Source organism: Pelobates fuscus, chromosome 2 (assembly GCF_036172605.1).
Source record: "Pelobates fuscus isolate aPelFus1 chromosome 2, aPelFus1.pri, whole genome shotgun sequence".
NCBI lineage: Eukaryota > Metazoa > Chordata > Amphibia > Anura > Pelobatidae > Pelobates > Pelobates fuscus.
In genome coordinates, this window is record NC_086318.1 from 226,430,649 (window position 1) to 226,447,253 (window position 16,605).

The following is a 16,605-nucleotide window of genomic DNA, read 5'->3' on the forward strand; positions in this document are numbered from 1 at the left end:
CATATAAAGAAAACATCATCGATGTATCTTTTATACTTGTGTACATTGTTATTCCAGGGATGTTCATTCCAGATGTAATTGTCTTCCCAGTTTCCCATAAATAAGTTAGCGAAACTGGGGGCAAATTTCGTCCCCATGGCTGTGCCCTTCTTTTGGAGGTAAAACTGATCTTCAAACAGAAAATAATTGTTCTTCAAAATAAAAGTGATGCCCTCTATTATAAATGAGATTTGATTATCCTCCAGTTCTCCATATTTTCTTAGTGAATTACTCACGGAATCGCAGCCTTGTTTGTGATCAATATAACAATGTACACAAGTATAAAAGATACATCGATGATGTTTTCTTTATATGGGAAGGAGAAATGGAAGACCTGCAAAAGTTTTTAGAATATATTAATAAGAATTAATAAGAACACATGGGGAGTTAAACTAAACACCACTTACAGTAAGACAGAGGTAGTATTCCTTGATCTTGTTATCTATGTTGATTCTGGTACACTTAAAACGAAAACGCACTTCAAAGAAGTTGACGTGAACAGCTTCATTCTGAAAGAGAGTTGTCATCTACCGTTATGGCTTAAGAATGTACCTTACAATGAATTTAGACGCTTAAGACGGAACTGTACAGACTCTGAAGTCTACATGGAACAAGCGGAAGCAGTAAAGAAAAAGTTTATGTCGAAAAAGTACCAAGAGATTGAAATAGATGAGGCATTAAGTAGAGTGGATCATTTAGACCGAACTAACCTATTGAAAATTAAGGATAAATCAAATGCAACAGAATCAGGAGAAGTATTTCCAGCAATAATTCTGAACTACAACAAAGAAAATTTACAACTAAAAAAGATACTCACAAGACACTGGCATCTATTGAAAAAAGATAAAATTCTGGCTAGTATGTTACCGGAAAGACCAAGGATCATCTTTAGGGGTGCACCGAACTTACGAAGGAAAATGACTAATATACATGTAAAAAGAAAGAATACCATAACTACAACAAAGAAAAATGGATTCTTCTATTGTTTGGACTGTATAGCGTGTAAAGAAAGAAAGCACAAACACACAAAAGGAGTATTTGAAGTCACTAGCAAAACGGAATCCTTTAAAATAAAAGAACATATTACCTGTCAAAGCACCAACGTGATATATGTACTGGAGTGCCCATGTGGGCTCCAGTACGTAGGAAGAACAAAGAGGCAACTGTACATTAGAATTAGGGAACATATGCTGAATATAAAGAAGGGATATATGCAACATTCAGTATCGGCCCACTTTAAACAAACACACAATTCGGATATGAGCCTTTTGAATTTTAAGGGGATATGTAGAGTAATTAAAAACTGGAGAGGAGGAGACCATACCAAACAACTGGGCATCACTGAGATGAAATGGATATATCAACTTGATACGCTGCAGCCTAAGGGTCTGAATGCCGAATTTGAGCTGTGTCATTTTTTGGGATGAATCGTCCTTTAAATCTCCATTTTTTATTAAAATTAATGGCATATAACATCTTTAATCCCACATGCATTTATATCTAGAAGTGGTAGCAGAAGCGCAAATATAGGATTTTTTGCGTCTATTTAGATAATTTTTATTTTATTTTTATTTTTGTTTTTATTTATCTTTAGTTTTATTTTCTACATTAGTCTGCTATATAGAATCATCCTTATTTTTATACATATAAATAGAGATTTCTACTTTTATAGGGCACCTTTTTTAATTTTTCTTTTATATATTTTTATAAGTTGATAAGGGGAGTTATGCTTTTATTCACAAAAGCATCCATTATACCGTTTAAAATTAATAGTATAAGTTCCAAGACATCATGTCTCTGTATATTTAGAGAATAGATTATGGGGGACCAATGATACTCACTTTTCTGATACATAACAATAAAAAAACCTTAAGGTGTTAATGGAAAGGTTCTCTTCGCTTACCGAGTCAAGTGTTACCTTGGTAACATGAGTAAATAAAGTTAAGTAATCTTATGTGCCGAAATCTCCAGTTATGAAATTGGGATACACTGTAACCACCAGATTATGGAGGAGTTATATTTATAATCATTGACTTTCTGTTTAATTCAGAAAATCTTACGTTATTCTACTTTCTCTTTCATGCTTGTTAATATTAGAAACGGCAGTTGCATTTAAACCCGATCAGGCGGGGTTACTATAGCAACAGAAGTAAATAGAAAATAGAAATGGTTATATGCTGCCTATAATAAGTATCTATTTTTTGAGCAATTAGGCATGAACACTTAGTAACTAACTAGTTACATAGAAGTCAACTTTGCATTACACATCGGAGTTTTGGATTTGCCGTGTGCAAATGATTGTCGGCAAAAACTGCTATATAAAGAGAACACAGAGACACAGACCTCATCCATTGAAAAAGCCGCCGAAGCGGAGAAACGCGTTTGGAGAGGTCGGATATCAGCCAGCATCTGGATTATAAAGAGGACCGTTATTTGATATTTTTTTGCAGCAGTATTCATCTTTGCTAACTCGGGACGCCGAGCATTCAAATAAGGTCTGGACTTTAATTTTATAATTTTTTATGTGGCTGTTTTTTTAGCTATATTTTTTTTCATAGACATATTTTTCATCCGCAAAAGTTATTTTCTTTTCTGTGATATATTTGTCTGTATTTTTCAATAAATGTATTTTTTACTCTATTTGAGTGTATAAAAGGTCAGTTCCAAGTCATTTTAAGAGAGGGGTTTATTTTATTTTTATGCATCTGCCGTTTATTATATAGGTTGTTAGGTCTCCTATCTATTTACCCCAATCTCTTTTATCTACATTGAATCAGCGCTCCACTAAAATTATTTTTTACATGATTTTTATCAGCTGATAATCCCAGGTAACACATTTCTGGCTCTCTGGTGTGGGTAGTAAAGGCATGGAGAAGTGTCAGGCAGACCGCAGGTGAGATGTTAAACGTTTGCAATACTGGTTTGATTTCTTACAATGGGGAAGGCATGGGAGCCACTCATGGCACCATAACTACTACCGTGCGCTGTAGTGGTTATGGGGCTTGAAGTTTTCCTTTAACTATATAAAAGACGATTAAACATAATATTTTCCAATGTGTAAGATAGTTTTTTTTTTTGCTTCAAAAGCCTCAATCAGCAAGCGTGTAGCCATCCTCATGCTGATGATTTGCATTAACAAAGAAACAGCTGTCCATGAGTGGTTCACTAGCTTTGCATCTTTTCCTAAGTTGTGTTTCAAAGCGGTTGTATACAGCAAAGACAGACTCAAAGGAATCCATGTTTAAAATGGAATGAGGCAAAAATGTAATTCTTTGTTGCACTAATTTGCATATGCCCACCCAGAATCCTTTGCGGTAGTAACATCACTGCCGATTTGTGATTGCTGTGGGAAAAGCAAGTCGTATGACTTGACTGGTGTGTAGATTTTTGTTTAACATTGTATTTTGTTTTTGAGTTACACAATTAATATATGCATATACTGTGAAACTTAAGTTTAGCACACACTGAGGTGTGTGGTGAAGTGGTCTGGGTGCAGTGTCACTGTCCTCTTAACTCCCTTATTAGAAACTGCAAAGTTTCCATTGCACAGTTAAATCCTCCTCTTGTGGCTGTCAGAATGCAGAGGGCTAAAAAGCACCTATTGAGCCATGGTGCTGTAAAATGTTACGTAAATTAATATTTTATAAAATATTACTTTGAACCTGCATACAAGTAGGGATTTGAATATTCTAAAGTTAGGAGTACAGATTTGTGTTCCTAAAACTATAATTTTCCTGTAACTGATATCAAACACAGTTGTACACATCCAAAGTTACCTGCAGTGGTGCTGGAAAACAGCTCAATGTATGCAATGCCCAGTTATGCGGTGTGAAACTAATAATGGTCTGCAGAATATCTTTGCACCATGTACCTTGGATTGATTCAGAACCTGTGAAAAAATCTAAACAAAATTTCTCGGTTAGTATAATATATATATTGAGCAGAATAAAACTGAACATGGGGTTTCAATCAGGCATATAGACCATACAATGCCATCTCTAACATACTCTTTACCCTTTTATTTAGGTATAAACAGTGGTGGGTCATTCTACAAATTCTTGCACAAAGAGTATAAATAGCAATATTCATTGTCTATCATTGTTTTGACTAATGATAGTGATTAGAGAGGATGTTCCACCACTACAAATAAAGGGGTTTAAGCCCTTGGTTAAGTACAAATAGAGAAGAGATAGTGGTAAGGCTAGTTAAAATGTATGGTAACGTTTATTGATAATATTTAAAAATAGTCCCCTGATATAGACAAAAATACACAATGTTGTTACTAATAAAGAGATAAATAATTGGAAATTAGAAAAAAGAAATAAATTATTAATACTAGGTGATGGAAAAATAATAATAATGAATGATAATAGTAATACCAGTGGTGTAACAAATAGTAGTAAATGTAGTATAAGATATAAAATAAACTTCAATATTTTACTTATCTCATATTGTTTGTTCATTTTATTGTAACATTTGAAAAGATATAACATAACCTGGTTTCTCATAGAGAGAACACTACATTTATAGGAGAAAAAAAATCTTAAGGATAAACAAGCTATCCAAAAAGTATCTTATTTTCAATATGTGGATAACAACAAGGGTATAAAGGAGCACTCTTCATTATCCCAGCAACGGCCGCCGGGTAAAACGCGCGTCGGGTGCATACTGGTGTATCTCCTGTATCAGGAGGTTCTTAGACTTCATTCGAACTTTTGACAACCTCCAACATTTTTAACCTCCGATTTAGGGGATACTTGTACTACTTTTTTCTGGTTATATCCTATAGGGCATTCTTATTGCCCCTTTACATGGTGGGGCATATGGTAATTTATTTACTTATTTAAAACAAACTTTACACTACTGGATTATTGGGCTTACAGCATGAAGGGAACGTGCTGGCTGACAAATACATAGGACTAGTTATTTGGCTAAATTTCAGACTATAACAGGGACCAACCGGCACATGCAGCTTCCCAGCTTCCCCCAGATTTATATCCTTATTGGATTTCTGGATGCATTGAAACTGGAAACTTTATTTTTCTTGCAGAATTTCAGCTACTAGGCAGCAATTCCTTATAGAACTTTACAAAACTACTAAGTAATATCTAGTGGCATACCGGTAATATGATATCCACATAGTGAAAATAAGACTTTTGGATAGCTTCTTTATCCGTACGATTTTTTTCTCTTATATATGTAGTGTTCCCTCTAGGAGAAACCAGTTTATTTTACATCTTGTACTACATGTACTACTGTTTGTTATACCACTAGTATTATTATTATTATTATTATTCATTATTAATTTATTTCTATCACCTAGTATTAATATATATATATATATATATATATATATATATATATATATATATATATATATATATTTATCTCTTTATTAGGGAGTACATTGTGCATTTTTGTCTTTGTATCCTTTTTTTTTTTTTTTATCTTTATTTTCAATGTGCTTGAAATAACAACAGGTGTGCAGACCCACGATAGCAGCTGCAGGCTCTTCATAGCATTTTCACAGATTAAATTGCGGCAGATTAAACAGCACCACTTTTTTTTTTTTTTTTTTTAAACAAACATGCAAATATCTGGCTTTATGACAATAGCAGATAGATTTAGACACGCTAAGCTATACAAGCCTAAGATTTGTCTAGTTTAGGCACGTTTAAGAGCATATTAAGTGTTACGTCATATCTATGGCATTGCAGTTCTAAGGGTGGCTAACGTTAACACTTATGCCATGTTTACTACTGTGTAAATTCTCATTTTAGTTTGGAATCAAGATGAGCCTGACAGGCAAGAAAAATTAGAGGAGAGACACAGAGGGAGAGCACTGCATTGTTGAACATGCTAGTATTGGGTTACTAAAGTTGACAGGTGGTTTACAGTATGCAATTATATTACTAAACAGGCTTGGTAACGAGTAGGCTTGGTCTCAACTATGCTTGAGAACGGATACGGTTAAATTATTATGCCTGTGAGTAAGATCGTTTGATAAAACAGAAAAGCAAGTATAAGTCCATCAGGATGGGGGTTGTCAGGATAGACAGGTGGCTGCTGGCTGTCCCCATTGGGACATGCTCGCTCATGGGGTACAGAGGCAGTCTCTCTAACCTATGCCCTTTGCAGTGGCTTGTTTCTTGCTTGCGGTGTTTGTCTCAGGGGCACCTCCGGACCGGGATTCAGCTCCCCCCGCGTACAGTTGTGGAGGCCAAGTATGCTCTCACTTGGGTTCCACGTGGTGCCTTGCTATATTGCTCCGCCAAAGCCCTTCTGAGTGCTGGTTGCGGTTAAGTTTTCAAGGTGTGTGCGGCTAGTGTAGCAGTCAGGTCAAGGCAGTATACGGAGATGTTGCGTCCGGTTGTTTCCCAGGTTTCTGGCCCAAGTCCAGGTTATGTGATAGTTTCCCCCTGCTCGTCTTCATACTCCACCGGGTACGTTGTTGCGGCTCAAGTTGGATGTCGCTCTTCTCCAGGTTTCCCCGGTGTTGTGGTGGTACTGAGTCCGGATGACACTGGCCTGAGGCCTTTGTAGGCGCTCGTGCCCTTGATCCCTTCAGCAGGATCGTGGGCCCTGGGTTCCGATCCCAATCTTCTCCCAGGGTGTATGGCAGGCTGCAGAGGGGTTCCTCTTGGTGAGCGCCCAGCCCAGAAGAAGGGCGAGCGGTCTCATGAGCAGCCCCATCCACGTGAGCAGGATATCGAGAAGGGTCTTCAGGGCTTTGCGCCCGGTGAGTCTCTGGGCTTGGGCACCTCGTTATGGTGTGAGTTGCAGCCTTGTGTGCCACGCCAGGGGGTAGCTGCTCTCCGGCTCGGGTTCTGCAGGTCGGCCATCGCACACGTGGCCTCCGCCATCTTGGCCCTGGGCCTGCATGGTGGTCCGGTAATGCCTCCGAATGTAGTTTGGGGCATGGACCGGGATCACCCCCCCGGTCCGTAGGGGCAGGATAGTGGAGCGGCGGCCGTCCACTCCACTCACCGCCAGGCTCCCTTTGGACGTTGCAGGGAAACCTCCCCCGGGGGACTAGAACTCCGGGAGCAAGCCTCTCCCCGGCTCTGGTAGCCCGCCTGTGTTGCCGGTCACGGTGGCTGGTCGCTTGGGTCCGTGGAATTCACGATTTAGAACGTGTAAAGGCCATGTTATGCAGGAGCTGCTCTTCCCTGGGACCGCCTGGCTCGGCGGTCCCGCCCCCCCCTTGTCTTTGTATCCTTATATCAGTGGACTATTTTTAAACATCAATAAAAGTTACCATTTAACTAGTGTCTCACCACTATATCTTCTCTAATTGCACAGAGTATTTACAACATAGGAATTAATTATTTTTTGTATTTTATTGCATCTTCTTCTGAAATTCTCAATACCGCAATTTGTCCAGTATGTCTTAGTATGTCATGTTGTAATATAAACGTATGGATATGAAAATATGCTGAAAACAAAAAATAAAAGGATGTTCTACTGGAGGTTTTCCAAAGACAGAAAAAACAATTAAGAAGAATTAGGAGCACTATAAGAAGCACCCCACACAAATAATTATTCAGATCCCTGAAGAAGTCCTTCTACCCTCTGGACGAAACGTGTCGGATTGGTCGGACCTGATTTATTTTATCCTTTTCTCTCTGTATTTTTATTGTTTTTATTTTCTGCGGCTGAGATTGGGTGATATCCAGATCCATAACGCTGTGCTTGAATTCCACTTGCAGTGGAGATATGCCTGCACCTTCTACCAGTTTGTAAGTGCAGTCTAATAAAAAGTTTTTCTATTTTATACATACTTCACCATGTATGGTTTTCTTCCTCTATTCCATTGAAGATTCTATGATATCAGGATCTACTATCAATTCCAGACACTAATTTACCCTGAGTGGGGAGAGAAGCCAATTTTCCACATATGTTTGTGAGTTTGCTACCACATCACAATTTTTAATTACTCTTATACTGTGTTACGCTATGATATGTTTGTATTATCACTGTAGATTCACTATACATCCTCAGTAGGATAAATTCAACCCGGATTTACCTTTCCAGGTTGTACTATATTATATTTGTACGCTTTTTGGGTGTTTTTTCCAACTTTTTTCTTGTTATTTACTATATTTGGTGTCAGTGAGGTACACCTGGGAACACTTCAATAAGACGTTTATTTATTTGTTTTTTTTAGTGTGTATACTTTCTTTCTTATTACTTCAATGTGTTGCCTGAGATTTGGGCAAAATTCACAAACATGTGTAACTAGAATTGTAAGGAGGATAGAGAGTAGCAGGAGTAGTTGCAATGTACCTCTAAGCTGATCTCAGTACTATGATGCAGAAGGCCATTTAACCCTCCGGGGCTGCGTTAATTGATTATCTACTAGTGCACTATCCTGCTTACACCACATCCACTACAGCTAATAATTTTAAAACCCTTGGTGGTCAGTAATTTATCAGTGCTGTGGTAAAATGATTCATATGTTTTTATCATATGTAGTAATGCTGCCCAGCTTAGCCCTATTCTAATGTTTTTGCCTAGATATTATGAAATTGTTGTGAAATTATTATGAAAGTGCTGCCAAATGAAAAAATGATTGAACTTGAATCCATGATTGTCACAATAGCATCTACCTTATGTTCTAATGTTTTAAAGGGACACTATAGACACCAGAACAACTACAGCTTAAAATGACAGCTAAATTCAGCTCGCAGATTCCAGCATAGGTGCCCAAGAAGGCACAGATTAGCAATCAGACATTCCATGCCGACATTATCACCATCATCATAACTATTTCAGGTTTACTCTTTACAAACAGTTCTTTTTAGGACTTCACTCCTTCACTATTGTTGTAGCTGCTGTCCAGTGACTGTATTCCTATTCTGCCGAGGGTTGCGCCTGGCACACTATAGTAACATAGAAACATAGAATGTGACGGCAGATTAGGCCCATTAAGTCTGCCCAATATTTCAAAATACTTTTAATTAGTCCCTGGCCTTATCTTATAGTTAGGATAGCCTTATGCCTATCCCACGCATGCTTAAACTCCTTTACTGTGTTAACCTCTACCACTTCAGCTGGAAGGCTATTCCATGCATCCACTACCCTCTCAGTAACATAATATCCTGATATTTTTAAACCTTTGCCCCTCTAATTTAAGACTATGTCCTCTTGTTGTGGTAGTTTTTCTTCTTTTAAATATAGTCTCCTTCTTTACTGTGTTGATTCCCTTTATGTATTTAAATATACCATATCCCCCCTGTCTCGTCTTTCCTCCAAGCTATACATGTTAAGATCCTTTAACCTTTCCTGGTAAGTTTTATCCTGCAATCCATGAACCAGTCTAGTAGCCCTTCTCTGAACTCTCTCCAAAGTATCAATATCCTTCTGAAGATACGGTCTCTAGTACTGCGTACAATACTCCAAGTGAGGTCTCACCAGTGTTCTGTACAAAGGCATGAGCACTTCCCTCATTCTACTGCTAATACCTCTCCCTATACAACCAAGCATTCTGCTAGCATGTCCAGCTGCTCTATTACATTGTCTTCCTACCTTTAAGTCATCTGAAATAATTACTCCTAAATCCCTTTCCTCAGATGTTGAGATTAGTAGGTTATCAAATATCCTATACTCTGCCCGTGGGTTTTTACATCCAATGTGCATTATCTTGCACTTATCCACATTAAATGTCAGTTGCCACATCTCTGACCATTTTTCAAATTTTTCTAAATCATTTGCCATTTGGCTAATCCCTCCTGGAATATCAACCCTGTTGCAAATTTTAGTATCATCAGAAAAAGACATACCTTACCATCAAGACGTTCTGCAATATCACTAATAAAATATATTAAGGAGAATGGGTCCAAGTACAGTTCCCTGAGGTACCCCACTGGTGACAAGCCCATGCTTTGAATATACTCCGTTGACTACAACCCTCTTTAGCCTGTCATTCAGCCACTGCCTAACCCATTCAACAATATTGGAATCCAAAATAAAAGATTGCAGTTTATTGATGAGCCTCCTCCCTACTACCTTTCTTGTGAATGGGTACAACATTTGCTAATTTCCAATCTTCTGGGACTACTCCTGTTAACAATGATTGGTTAAATAAATCCGTTAATGGTTTTGCTACTACACCACTAAGTTCTTTTAATAACTTTGGGTGTATTCCATCAGGCCCCATAGACTTATTTGTCTTTACTTTTGACAGTTGAAATAGAACCTCTTCCTCTGTAAACTCACATGTAACAAATGACTCATTTGTCCTTTTTCCTAACCGAGGTCCCTTTCTTTCATTTTCATCTGTAAATACTGAACAAAAATATTAATTGAGGCAATCAGCTAGACCTTTATCCTCTTCTACATACATTCCTTCTTTTGTTTTTAATCTAACTAATCATTGTTTTACTTTCCTTTTCTCATTTATTTATCTAAAACATGTTTTATCGCCCTTTTTTATTGACTGTGCTATTTTCTCTTCTGTGTGCGCTTTGGAGGCTCTTATAACTTGCTTAGCCTCTTTCTGCCTAATCTTATAGATCATTCTGTCTTCCTTACTCTGGGTTTTTTTATAATTACCAAATGCTAACTTTTTGTTTTTTAATATTTTGGCCATATCTGCGGAGTACCACAGTGGTTTCTTAATTTTTTTTGCTTTTACTGACAAGCCTAATGCAATTTTCTGTTGCCTTCAGCAGTGGACCTTTTAAATAATCCCATTTCTCCTGGACTCCATTTAAACTGCTCCAGTCTGACAAGGACTCCTTTACACATTTTCTAATTTTAGAAAAGTCTGTTTTTCTAAAGTCTAAAACTTTTGTTTTTGTGTGGTGTGACCCAGTCACTGTTCTTATATTAAACCACACTGACTGATGATCACTAGATCCTAAACTTTCGCCTACAGTAATATCTGATACCAAATCTCCATTTGCAAACACTAAATCTAGTATGGCCTCCTTACGAGTTGGTTCCTCAATGAGTTGTTTTAGAGACAATCCCAGTAGGGAGTTAAGAATATGTGCGCTCCTGGCACAAGCAGCTATTTTGGATTTCCAGTTAACATCAGGAAGATTAAAGTCACCCATGATGATAACTTCCCCCTTCATTGTCATTATAGCTATTTGACTCTATTTGTCCAGGGGGCCTGCAAATCACACCTACACGCGTTACTGTGTGATTACCACATTCTAACGTAACCCAAACGGACTCTTTCGCCTCACTAACTTTTATTAGGCTAGATTTTATGCTATCCTTCACATACAGGACCACCCCTCCCACTTTCTTGCCTTCCCTGTCTTTTCTATATAAAGAGTACCCTGGTATTGCTATATCCCAGTCATTTTTCTCATTATACCATGTCTCAGTAACAGCCACTAAATCTACATTCTCAGTTGCCATTGTTGCCACAAGTTCATGGATCTTATTCCCTAAACTGCGAGCATTTGTAGACATGACTCTAAGCTTATAATTTTTTAACACTCGTTACAATTACTTCCTGTTTTGTAATTTTTGATTTTCTAACAGGACACTGTCCTCTTTTAAAAGCGCTATTCAGCTCAGTCAGCTATTATCTCCCCATACACATCACAGTTAACCCAATATTTGTATATTATGTTTGATTTTGCACTTTACCCCTTTTTTGTTACATTGTATATATTGCACAGTGTGGTTAAGCTTTGTCTCCATCTAGTGTTAAAACAATATATTGTCTCTACATACTCTTTATTTATTACAACATTAAAGAATCACTATAGGGTCAGGAACACAAACATGTATTCCTGACCCTATAGTGTTAACACCACAATCTAGCCCCCATGGGCCCCTCATGTCTCCATAAATATAGTAAAAATCTTACTGTATTCAATCCTGAAGCTGTAAATCTGCATGCTGTTAGACTCAGAAAAACAAGCAGTCTGCTGACATGTGGTAGCCTGATCCAATCACAGTTCTTCCCCATAGGATTGGCTGAGACTGACACTGAGACTGAAGAGGCAGATCAGGGGCAGAGCCAGCATGATTCAAACACAGCCCTGGCCAATCAGCATCTCCTCATAGAGATGAATTGAATCAATGAATCTCTATGAGGAAAGTTTAATGTCTGCATGCAGAGGGAGGAGAAACTGAATCACAGGATGCTGTGCACAGTGCTGCCCTGTGCTCTGCGTGGATGGGGGCATATTAGGCTATTATCAACTCCGAAGTCCCTTTGGTTCACTCTGAGTGATTACAACTGGAGGTGTTCCTAGCTTTCAATGTAAACACTGTATTTTCCCAGAAAATACAGTGTTTACATGAGAAAGGCTGCAAGGAGCTATAGTTCTCACCTGAACAATCTCATTAAGCTGAAGTTGTTCAGGTGACTATAGTGTCCCTTTAAAAGTTACATTTTAAACATAATACCACTTGTACTCCAGGGTTAAGAGCTTGTTCTCTCCTTCCATTTTTTATTAACTTAGTATTTGGGTCATGTCCTTGCTCTTTCAGCCCACTAAAATCTTTATATTATTCGACTGCCTCCCCTCTCCTTCCTTTTGTCTAATTATTCTGGTGTCTACAGCGCTGCAGGCTTTGTAATTTCAGAGTAAAGGCAGAGTTTACATTACTGCCTAGGAAAACCTTTAGTGTCCACTCCTCAGACAACTACTAGAGGTGCTTCCTAAGTCAGTGCTGCAAAGTGTGCAGGGTCTCCAAGCTCTGCATGGAGACGCTGAATGCCTCCCATAGAGATGCATTGATTTGAGTCAAGGAACTGTGCATGACTGTTACACACACAAAAAAAAAGATTATATATAAACTTTTCTAATGGTAGTGATATTTTCAGACTGTTGCAGTAATGAGTTTTCTTCTGCAAAACATGCTCAAAAAAGTGTTACATTGCCAGTAATTGTTTTAATTTAATGCTCACAGACACTTTGGAACTTTGTTTTTAATGCACAAATAAATACATCTGTACATATAATTGAAAAGAATGCCTTTAAATGCAATCTAACATATGAATAACTGAAGCTGAAAAGCAAAATAATAGAAACGTTTTGCAATAGTACATCTAATAGTTAAAAGTACCTGTAACATGTGTAGCTCTTGCTAGAGTCAAAATAAGAGCCCTGTTGAGTTCCTCTGACTCTGCTGATAAAACCGTCTTGGGATCGCTCAAGAAACGGGTAAACTGTGGTTGCACCTCTGAACTGCCAAGAGCTGTGATCAATCTCAGAGCAGTGCTCTCAACACTACAAGAAAAAAAAAACCAAAACAATAATTAGTGGACAATTATGGTATGTGTTTGGTTCAAAATTTATTTCAGACAAAATCTGCTTATTTTATTACAGAACTTGAAAAATTAGGGCTTAGTCATTGCAAGAAATATGGGTCTTGATTAAGAAGGGAAGATCACAAAAATGTTGGGGTTTTTAACCTAACAAGCTCCATATTTTCAAAACTGTTTCTGTTCCATATTTCAAGCTACTAAAAAAAAAAAAAAAAAAAATAGAAAAAAAAAATGTATACAACAAAGTGTATAAATACATGCAACAACTATCACATGTCTGAAGAGAATTTGAATTTAAACATGCTAAAAATTCTTTATATAATAAATTAATAAGAATATGTAGATTTGATGGTATAACTGACATTTACAGGTGAAAGTTTCATAGTGGGTGGGGAATGTTTCCCCATTTTCCCTTTTTATTCTCTACACATACCCAGTTACTGTCTAGGTTTAAAGAATTTTTGACAAATGTTAACTAAAAATAAATTTGAAAATAACAGTTCTTTGCCGTTAGATCTTAAACTTAGCCAATGTATCCATACATAAAACTGAAAGGATTAGTTCAAAACATGAAAACTTAACAAATAAAGAGTTCTAGCAGGGACCTAGAGAGATAGGACAATACGTTATTTAAAATTAAAATAAGGTGCCTCATTCCAGGACCCTATTTAGCCTCGACTTGCAGAGAGTCCAAGTAAGGAAGTATTTCCCAAGTAAGTGGATTAATCTCATAACAGCAAGCATTAGGCTGCTAGAGTAGGACCTGCCAAGAATGGGGTACATTGACGTTGTGGCAGGCTTATGCACGCGCGATGTTCGGTCCGCCCCCTATTCGTCATGGAGGTGGGAGAGTCTGGGAGGGAGGGTCTGCTGCTGATTGGCTGGAATGTGTCTGCTGACTGTGAGGTACAGGGTCAAAGTTTACTCAATGATGACGAATAGGGGGCGGACCGAACATCACGCGTGAGAGGAAGAGGAAAGACATGGGTGGGCGGCACGTGACGTCGGAGCGCACGTAAGCCGCATCTCCACGGACCAGGAAGTGGGGCAATGCAGCAGGCGAAGCTATCGAGGCAGTGAGAACGCCGGGACGCCGAGACTTCGAAAAGCAGCGAGGCACAAGTAAGAGGCTGAGCAGCGGAGCAGCTTCTACAAGCTACAAGCTACAAGCTGCTTCAGGTACGGGATAAGTGAGCACTAACCTGCCGAGATACAAAGCCGGTACACTGTGAGCCTACTTGCTATGGATTGCCATGGATCTCCATGAAGCTGCTACAAAGTTATAAAGCTACAAAGTTACAACGCTATAACTGAGGCGTCCACCTGTCACTAACTTTTCATGAGTAAACCGCTACAAATTTACCAAGTTGTTATAAAGACACAAAATTACAAAGCAAAGCTGACACACTGGGGCATTCATCTGCCACTGATTTCTACTCCCATCTGATGTTTAAAAGTTAACCTAACGGGACAGTTACCGGGCGCTGCTGACACACGACGCTGAGTGCGATAAGTATACATCTACAGTCTGAAGGTATTTGTGTTTGTAAATAGAAGAGTGATTTTGGCAGAGTATAAGAGGAAAGGAAAATGGTCCCAGAGTATATGAATTAAATTCTGTGAATAAAAATATACTTGTCTACCTATTTGCCACTAAATCTCTACTCTACATCTGATAAATAAGAGCTAATTTAAAGGGGCAGTCATCTGGTGTTGCAGTGGAGAGGAAAGGAATTTTTTTGGCGTTAAAAGTATAAAACAAATTTTTGTGGGTAAAAAGAAAGGAAAAAAAAAAAAAGGAAAAATAGATTTAACTATTCATTTTTCACGGATCCCTACTCCACATTTGACAAATAAGAGCTAATTTAAAGGGACATCATCCGGTGTAGCAGCAATGAGGAAAAGAGACATTTGACAAATAAGAGCTAATTTAAAGGGACATCATCCGGTGTAACAGCAATAAGGAAAGGAGACATTTGCTAAAACTGACAAAAGAAATATTCAATAGTTAACCCTAGCGGAGTATAAAGTTTAAATTGGAAGCTTCAGCACCTTATATGGCTCCTAAAAAAGATAAAGCCCAAAATATGGAGAAAAAGAAGGCAACAATAGGCACATTTTATTCACCCAAAGTGCCTAGTACAGAACTAGAGAGGCAACGAAAGTCTCTGCCATTAGAAAATGCTCAGCTCTCTGTTCTTCAAATATCAAATATATCAGAGGACGACCCACCACATCTGTCAAAAAACTCACAGGGTTTGACACAACAATTGCTAACTCAAATGTTGGACAATTTACATAAAAAGATCCAAACGGATATTGAAAACAACTCTAAAGATGTCAGAGCAGAAATTGCTACTCTCTCAGAGAAATTTACAAACCAGGCAATTATACTACAAAAAGTCCAAGAGGAATACGAACAAATTAAAACATCTAATATACAGTTAGAGAAGAGACTGCAGGACACTGAGAAGAAGCTGACTGACTTAGAGAATCGCTCCAGGAGAAACAACGTAAGAGTCAGAGGTATACCGGAATCAATCTTACAAGAAGACTTACATGTGTATTTGAACAGTCTCTTTTCCAAAATACTATCCAGACAGACGCTGGGCCCGGAGACCTTCGAAAGATTCCATAGACTGGCTAGACCAAATGGAACCGACAAATCCTATCCAAGAGATGTTATGATTTGCTTCTCGAGTTTTTGGATGAAAAACCAAATAATGCAGAAGATAAGGAATGGGATACTAGACACGGAAGAATGGAGACATTTAAAAGTTTATCAGGACTTATCCCAAAAGACAAGACAAGCAAGAAGAACTTTTTCCGAAGAAACGGTTATCCTCAGGAATAAGGATATAAGATACAAGTGGCTGTTCCCGACGGCAATTATGGTCTTTTTTAAAGATAAATCATATATCTTCAGAGATAACTTGGCACTAAAACAGAAGATGACAAGTTTGAAACTTATCCCTTAGTCAAACCGAACTCCTCCCTTTTTTTTTTTTGTGTGTATAGAAATGGTAAAATGTATAGAGCTTCATCACAGATTTAAAGTTACAACTAATGCATATAAATTAACTTAGAAGTGAATGTACAAGGAGTTTATAACACTTATAATTCTAGAAAATAATTTATAAGTTTTTTTTGGCACTAGAAGAAAAGGTGTTAAAAGGTTTTAGGAACGGCACAGGTGTTACCCACTCACGTATATAATGAATATAACTATAGATTCATATATAGAGTAATAATTATAGATTTATATATAGAGCAACGTAAGGGAAAATGAGCATAAAGTATAAGTTACACTTATTGATACACTATTT

General features: G+C 37.8%; 1 protein-coding gene across 1 annotated transcript in view; it reads right to left on the minus strand.

The window, feature by feature from the left end:
* The window catches only part of LOC134587104 (mediator of RNA polymerase II transcription subunit 23-like), a 92,181-nt gene that overhangs the window by 15,261 nt on the left and 60,315 nt on the right, over positions 1-16,605 (minus strand). The window contains 2 exon segments of the mRNA XM_063443230.1: positions 3,816-3,940; positions 13,078-13,241. Of these exon segments, the coding sequence (XP_063299300.1) occupies positions 3,816-3,940; positions 13,078-13,241 (289 nt within the window).